Source organism: Poecilia reticulata, linkage group LG15 (genome assembly GCF_000633615.1).
Source record: "Poecilia reticulata strain Guanapo linkage group LG15, Guppy_female_1.0+MT, whole genome shotgun sequence".
Taxonomy (NCBI): domain Eukaryota; kingdom Metazoa; phylum Chordata; class Actinopteri; order Cyprinodontiformes; family Poeciliidae; genus Poecilia; species Poecilia reticulata.
This window is the reverse complement of record NC_024345.1, coordinates 16,315,788-16,324,224: the sequence shown is the minus strand read 5'-3', so window position 1 is coordinate 16,324,224 and position 8,437 is coordinate 16,315,788. Positions and strand designations below refer to the sequence as shown.

The window sequence follows — 8,437 nt, the reverse complement described above, 5'->3', positions numbered from 1 at the left end:
AGTTACATTTTTCTTTCAAGAACTTATCTTACCGTACACCTCTAGTTTTCTCTTTACAGTTTTAAATATGTGATCTTTCTTTTGCGTCTACCGAGCGACTTTTATTTGTAAAGTGGAAAAAAAAATATGCTAAGAAAAAGACGCTGTCTTCTGTTCTGCATGACTCTTCTGTTGAATCATGCTTGACGTCTGCGTGAACCTCAAAGACGAGCGCGGGGTAGAGTGCCACGCCTGTGTTTGGAGAATCAGAGCCCAAAACAAGAGCAAAGCCACACACTGACACACAAATTGAGGACAAACAATGATGGCTGTGCTGCAGTGTGATTTTACCTTGGATGAAGATGCAGAGTGCAGCTCCATGGCTTTGTATTTGCATGTTGGAAATCATTATCAGAGCACAGGGAGCCTATTCTGTATGTATCCTCACATAATTACCTTTCCCTGCTCTAATTATGGTGCAGCAGGGACACATTGAATCCTCAGATCCTTCCCTATCTAAAATCCCTCCATATAACTTTTTTTTTTTTTGTCAGTCACACACACTTCTATTTTCTTCCTTAGAAAATCAGATCTGCTGCCGCCAGTGCTCCCTGTGTATCTGTCACTCATCTCTGTTCTTCGTTGTTTGTCTGTTTTGCTCTGCCTCGCCTCATCTGCTCACAAAAAAAAAAATGTCTGGAAGGTGAGACTGCAAAAGCGAGCCTTTTATATTTGACATCAGAGTATACGTCTCTGTCGGAACGACCTCATGAAAAGTTGTCAACCAAAATGACATGTACTGGGCTGATTTATATGACAAGCGGAGGGCAAAATCCAATTTACGAACGCCACGAAGCAGGATTTAATCAAAAACGCGAAGTAGATGCAAAGTTAATAGTCTGCTGCAGTTTTTAGGGCAGGCTGCAAGAGATTAGACAGGCAGTGTTTGTCACATTTTTGTTAATTTACTTGTGAAAAAAAAGCTGAGGAAGAAAACTAAAGACACTTGGGTTTTAAGTACCACTGGGCTAATCAGTGGACAGCTGGACGATAAATGCTTCTCTGCCAAGAACCAATATGCTCCCTTATTTTTAGGCACCAATTTAATTTTCTTTGTGTGTGGAGACTTCCAGAAACAACCAAAAACACTGCAAAGAGAAGCTTTTTCCTCTGTCAGTTTTTATTAAGACCTCATCGCCACTCAGAATTTTAATGTTGATTCATATGCACATAACTTAGAAAATTGTTAAGATGTAAATGTGCCCGAAAGGCAACAGTGTAGCAAAAAGAAATCAAAGCTTGATGCGACGATCTTTCTGAATTCTAGGAAAGGTTCCTTATAAGAATAGGATTAAAGAAGATTTAAGCAACATTGAAACTGAAAAAAATGTTAATCTATGTCATGGTCAAAGCCCATAGGACAGGAGACATGCAAAACTATACTTACTAGTTGAAAGGGACCATATTTTTGCTATATCACAATTATAAAATGTATGATATTTTACCAGAACGTAAAAACGAAGTAGTGAATAATTGCAAAATAAACAGAAAATGATAAATGAGTCAAAACCTGCAAGCCAGTTCAGACAGCCAACTCGAGCTGGCTGCTTCTTTACATGTGCTCTTTCTTACACTCTGTGGAATATATCATGCACACTCTGACAATTTGAGCTGTCTACTTAAACTGCCAGGCATTCTGCTGCACTCTGCTTTTCAAGCTCTTCTTTCTGCCTGCCTGCTGATGCCAACGACTGCTTGGATCTCTTTAGCTCCTCCACCAGACCAGCACCCTCGTTGGGCTCCAAGGTCAGATAACCTCTCCACCCTTGCTCGAGCGGGTAGAGATTCACTCATCACGCCGTGGCATGTTGAACAGAGTGGCAGTGGATCAGAGAGATCAAAGCCAAGACACTAAACTTAAACTAATAACTCACACTGTAATATACTATGTGGCTATCATGGGTTTGAGTTCCAGCCCAAGGACCTTTGCCCCCGCTCTCATAACCCACTTTCTTGTTCGACAACTGTTGAAAAACGCCACTATATGTGAGGAGAGCCTTCCTAAAAATATGTATATGTGTGTTGTTAGTTTATTACATAAACTTCTGATTGGGCACACGATGAAACACTGATGTATGTGGTTGTAACACAGCAAAATTTGGAAAAGTGCAAGAGAGGTGAACACTTCCTGCATTTGCAGAATACATTGTTGAACATTATAAACACCTGTTAATGGACATTTTTGAGTTATAGGATCAGAATCTTATTTATGGACCTAAATATATTGAACATCAGAGAGTCAGCTAAAATTTTCCTGTTTTAGGCTTTAGCTCATCTTAGACACAGGTGTTTGATTGGCTCATTAAAACCCGTTTCAGCCTTTTCAACATAAATACATAAACAACATCCACAAAACCGTCAATATAAACAGGATGATTATATATATTCGTAGATAAGTAGCAGGACAACACCTGTCCAGGGTGAACCCCACCTCTCGCCCGAAACGTTCGCTGGAGATAGGCACCAGCACCCCTCCTGACCCCATTAGGGACAAGGGTGTATAGAAAATGGATGGATGGATAGCAGGACAACAGCTTAAAAACTGCTGGACAACAAGTTCTATATCTACACTTAGAATAATACAGTTTACATGAAAAAAAAGCTCATTCTGCAGAAAGGAAAATGTACATACACTGTGAATATGAAAACGGGAGATTGTACAGCTGTAGATATATATTACTGCTGGATCATCAGCTCACGTCTGAATGATTTAAATAGCCCACAGAGAAAGTACATTTTTCTGTGCACCATGCTTATTTAAATACAACAAGGTGAGAAGTTCAGCTCATGGGGGATTTTCTCCGAGCCACTCAGCTGCTTTCTGTGGGTTTGAGGGAATCAGATGAGCTCTCAGCACCTCATAAAGCCACCCCATAGTGGCCTCAGGCCTGTCAGGGCTCCAACTAAGCAGGCACAGCCAAGTCAATTCAGGACAGACAAAGAGGACAGTATCCTGATTCAATATTAGCCTCTTTCTGCTCCACGTGGCCAAAACTGGTCTTTCATGGTAGCTTTAAAACTGCACACAATCTAAAGGGGAAAACAACTATGATAAAACCACAACACTTATTGAATTAATAGATTGGAGCTGATTGTTCAGAAAGTATATTGTATGCATTCAAGTAAACCATAAATTAGCTCGTTTATTACAGATTTCTAAAATCTTATATATTTTTAAAAGGTCTATAGTACCAGGTAAAGTTTTATTGGTAAAGGGTTTGAGGAAAAATCTAAAATTTGAGTTATTTCCAATGCCAACTCTTGTCTAGGTTTGTTTTTTCTTCAAAACTAAACATTTTGCGCCATCTAATGTCTAAAAGTTGACATAGCTATGTGAATAACACAAATAGATATGAGCACTAGAGGGCAGTATGTTTCTGTTGAACTATAGATGGTGTTTTCTTCTATACCTGCTCTGTAGATTTATATACACATAAAAGACAATAAATAAATGTCGTTATTTATAAGACAGACTTTTTATTATAATACACATTTTCTTTTAGGTCAAGATGTCTCTACTTTATCAACCACAACAACACATGTTCTCATTAGGCCAGCTGTTATTTATTTATTTTATTTTTTATTTTTCCAAAGTAAGTTGTTACCTCAATGGTTACCTCCCAAAAATAAAGTCTGTCAGGTGATTTCTTTTTCTTTTTTTTATTTTACCTGAGCCTGGAGTTGATGTAAAGATTCGCAATTTTCATAACTATTGATATCAAGTGGACTGTTCTAAAAATAATATTCTATTGTTTTTTTTTTTGTTTATTTGTTTGTTTTCTTTGACCTCCATGCCTGTAGAAATTAGCTGCAAATACGATCAGCCCAAATGAAATGCCATTTTGTATTTCATATGAAACTATGAGTTAGTAGTAGCTATTGCACTCCTTGATAAAAAGACATTGATACAAGTCCCCTTTAATTTAAAACAGGGCACTATAACAAGTAAGACAGACAGACAATAATGTAGCTTTGTAAAACATGTTATGAGTGTTTTGCTTTATTCTGAAATTATTTGTTTAAAAAAAAAAAAAAAGGTTTATGAAAACAGTGCATCAACATAAGAGACAGTACCAATAAATTATTAAAAAATGGGATCTCTTTATAGTCTTTATAGTTGTGCTTTCTGAAAACTACTAATATTCTTGTACCACACTAAAAGTAGAAAAGACAAAAATGATATGCTAATGTGGTATTATTAGGCTTTCTGTTACATTGTGTTGTGACAAATAGACAACAGTAGACAATGAAAATCGAACTGATTTTATTCCCAGAGTTCAAACTGGAGCATTTCAAGTTTATGGAAAAAAAAGTAATAAATCCTGGACTTGTACTTAAATCTCCAGATGAGGTTTTGTTTTTACAACAAGCACTTCAACATGTTATTCTTGGTCTATTCACAACCTGAGCTTTCAGTAAGTAATAGCTTTGGTGATATATTTTTTTCTAAATAAATAAATTTTAATAAAACAAAATCTAATTTTTTTCCCCAATCATCTTATTCTCCTTCTGCAACTTAGTGTTACTAGAAATGTGAAGTTAAGAACAAACATAAGATGTTTACTGAGCAACAACCATTATTTAAACCTGTGAGATGTTTTGAATCACTCTGTGGTTTAAGCCCAGATAATCTAGTGCAACTGCATTTCCAATAGGTGATAGTGCAGTGAGAGAGAGAGAGAGCAGCAAAAGAAAGGCCAAACATACACATCCTTGTTCTGTCCCAGACTTTTTCCTGTTCTTTGTTTCTCAGTGAAGTATTCGGTGCAGGTATCTCTCTGGATTACTTTCCCCTGTCCTCCTCAGTCCTGAGCTGCTTGCAGTCGCTCTGTCAAAGTTTCCATTAGGGTTTTGTATCTCAGTTAGCACTGATTCGGCACCAGTCTCTGCTGAAGTCGCTTCAAATGAGGAGTGTGTGTAGGACTCTGGACTTCTCTTTGTCTCGGCTCTGAAATTCCTGTCCTCGCCAGCGTCTTTTCCCTGCCTCCTCGGAGAGGTCTCTCCAATCCTAAGCAACAGAGGCCGTTGTTAGAGACGAGAGCGGTCATTACAGGTGAAAGCTCAGCTCAGAATATAGCAATGCATGATATATTGGTATTAACATGAGAGTCAGCCAATGTTAGAACAGAATAGAAATACAAAAAACCTTTATTGTTCCACTGAGGGGAACTTTGTCTTTTTTGTATTTATCTGTATCTTTCTCATCTGCAACCCTGGGTGACAATGTTTATTTCCATATTGTTGCTGATTGTGTGTTTCAGGAGGAGGAAAGCCATGTGGTATTTGTTTGGGTATGTGTCTTAGATCAGTACCTCCCTGATATGTGGGTGTGGTTGTACCTGAGGTGACTGAAGGCTCGCAGCCAGTGCGAGCCCATCGCATCCCTCCCATTGGTCCTCAGCGCTCTGCGGTGACCTCGACTCCGAAGAGCTATTAAGGCCTGAGCGAGTTCAGCCTCGTCTCTGTGTCCCCAGACGAGCTGGGCCCTCTGCTCGGCATCCTCATCTCCAGCTGCCCTGAACAACCTCTGGAGCTGCCACAGGTTCACGGTGCTGAAGATGTTTCCCGAGCCAGACTTCCTTCTCCTCCTCTCGGCCAGACGCCACAAGGAGGAAGGACCGGCCACCACAGAGGGAGAAGCGGAGGCAGATCTGGTATCCATCCAGACACACGATTTACACAGGCTTTATGCTGTGGGGAGAGGAGGAATTGTTTCAGATAAAAAAGAAAAGGTTGAAAGGGTATTTCAACAAGTGACTTCATCAAATTTGTCTGCTTCCGGTGCTTTATCAATGACAAAGAAGTGAATCCTGCTGAACCAGGAAATGGGTACAAAACCACATCCTCACTCCATGGGAATAAGTAAAACCACACGACAGCAGCTGTCATTTGGCTGAGAATCCTCCAGTCAGCTCCGACTCTCTAATCCTGCTTGAAGGCGAGTGACGGTCAGCACTTTAAAGCCCATTACACTTCAGAAGGTAACTTTGTCTGCCTTTACGCACATCCGTTAGAAAGTGGGACAATCACAACTAGGTGAAAAAAGTCACAAATGAGTGACTGCTTTCTGCTCAAAGTGCTTTCTGCTCAGCTGATCAAATGAAAATATGTTAAAGAAATGGGGCACAAAATGTCTCTTTACACAATAGATTAAGACGACAGAATGCATCTTATCTGAAACGCTCTGACAGGAAAGTCAGAGCGTTTCCTGAAATGCCAGCTTATCACTAATTTAGTAAATGCCAGTTATTTTAAAGTCACAAACTGTACTCTCCTGACATTACTAGTTAATTACCGATGAGTGTTTCTTTTTTCCAAATACACTGGAATATGACTATATCATAAACAACTGGCTTCATTAGGAAACATATTTGTATCTTCCATGTAAAATAAAGCAGCAGCTTATTTTCCAAAGTTTTTACTTTTGAGTTCATAGTCACACACATACATTTTTTTAAAAAACATACTGTGCTTTGCAAAAAAACATAAATTTCCCATTATCTTTTTCATATTTTTACAGTGTGAAAAACATAAACTTCAATATACTTTTTTAGTGTGTTATTTATGTGAAACAGCATAAAACAGTGGAGGACAGGGGGATTTATTCTGATACCCATGAATTAAGTCAAGTGAACACACACAGAGTCCTCCTGTGTGGAATTTATTATGAAACCAAATACATCTGTGTGTTGTTCAGAGATTTGGTGGAGAACATTAGAGAAGAAAAAGCATCATAAGAACCTAAGAAACACAATAGACTGGGAGAAGCTTGTAGAAAAGAATGAAGCAGGGATAGATAAAGTAATGTCCATCTCATAAATCCATGTTCAGTCCATCATCTAAAAATAAAAAAAATCTATGACACAGCTGAAAACCTCCCAAGACTTGGACAACCAACTACACCAGTGGTCTACATGCTGAGGCTCCAGGCAGAAGAACTAGCTTAACCAGTTCTTCTATTTAAACATTCAGTAAAACTCATAGGTCTGTATTCCTGATAAGGCATTTGATTTAACATATTATGTAATCTATATTTTAAAACAGCCCAACTTTCCTAAAATGGGGCCATACAAACTCAACTGATAGTGGTATGGTAACCTGCAGCCTTTTTAATTGGAGCTTGCATGTGGGTTTTTTTTTTGTAAAGATGGTTTGCTGCTTAAGGAAAAAAAGATCATTTAGCTTGTGCATGTTAAAAATTGCTCTTTGGACTTTTGTCTATGTTAAGAGGCCATGTGAGGACAACATTAATAAGAGAAGCAAGAAAACTTCTATCAGGTGGGAAAATCTATTTCTCGTTTATTCTTATTTTTGAAGTAATAAAAAGTCATTTATTTACACGTGTAAAGATTTACACGTTTAAAGCAGCTCCTCGTTATTCACTAGTTTGTTAATCAAAGTGAGTTTCGCATCCTCTTTCAGTTGAGCTGCAAGCTGCACAGTCTCTGCTCTCATGAAGCCAGAGCGCAGCATACTGTCTCTATTATACATTAACTAGTACAACGAGTTTCACAACTGAGTCAATGACTGCAATCAGCTCATGCAACATTTAACACTCCACGTTTGTTCTTTCATAAGAGAACCACGACCTGCAAAAAAAATAAAAATAAAAAAATGGCTTTGTTGCTGAAATATTGAATGCATTTAAACTTGACGAAGTGTATGGTAGTTGCATGTAGACTGATTGCTGGAATAAACTATTATTCGACAGACTATTTTCACAAAGAGAAGATGAAAAGTTTGATTATGTGAAAAATAATCATGATAATAATTATAGTAAAAAAATAATAATGGGGGCATTACCTGGAGATTTAGTCCATCTTTCCCTGGTGCTCCACTGTTTAATAAATAGAGCAGAAACCGCAGTAGTCGCCGACGCACTGGTGCAGCTCAGTTTGCGGAGCTTCGATTTGGCTCCTTTCTGTTGAGAGTCATTAAATCAATGACGTAAACATGGACTAGTAGGAATGGAGCGAAAGCGCATGCGCCCGCCTCTGGAGTCTGGCAAAACTTGCTATTTCAACCAATAACGAGTCTGGAGGGGTGTGGATGGCGCTTGGCTCCGCCCACTGGCCACGTCGGGCGTTCAGGTCGTAAGCTCATTGACGTCAATGAGCCTGGCTGGAGCGAGGAGCGGCTGTCATTAATGTGAGAAAGAGAGTAACATGTGAGGATCCTGCGCTGGGATGACGCATGCAGAGCTCATGAGCAGTGGAGCTCTCTCAACAGAGCTGGCATTATTAAGAAAAATCCCAATGGTGACCAGTCAAATAAATAACGATGCAGACTGGTTAGTCGATTAAGCTCCACAAAGGCTTATCTAAAAAGGAGAAATGTGCATTAACTGGGAGAAAACAACTACCATAAGTGCATGGATGAAAACACAAGAGTCCGTGTG

General features: G+C 38.9%; 1 protein-coding gene across 1 annotated transcript; it reads right to left on the bottom strand.

Moving 5' to 3' along the window:
- Window positions 1-4,286: 4,286 nt before the first annotated feature.
- Window positions 4,287-8,096, bottom strand: LOC103476890 (arginine vasopressin-induced protein 1). The gene is made up of 3 exons (XM_008429619.2): window positions 7,843-8,096; window positions 5,379-5,730; window positions 4,287-5,047 (listed from the first exon to the last, which is right to left on the bottom strand). The coding sequence occupies exons 2-3, from the start codon at window positions 5,699-5,701 to the stop codon at window positions 4,789-4,791; spliced, it is 582 nt and encodes a 193-aa protein (XP_008427841.1). The 5' UTR covers window positions 5,702-5,730; window positions 7,843-8,096; the 3' UTR covers window positions 4,287-4,788.
- Window positions 8,097-8,437: the final 341 nt, after the last annotated feature.

What these genes read in the sequence shown, in the direction of transcription:
- LOC103476890 (XM_008429619.2), bottom strand. Translation starts at nt 5,701, where the DNA reads ATGGATACCAGATCTGCCTCCGCTTCTCCCTCTGTGGTGGCCGGTCCT. An exon ending in CGAGCCTTCAGTCACCTCAG is followed by an intron (nt 5,048 to 5,378) that starts GTACAACCACAC and finishes TCTGTTGCTTAG; the next exon opens with GATTGGAGAGACCTCTCCGA.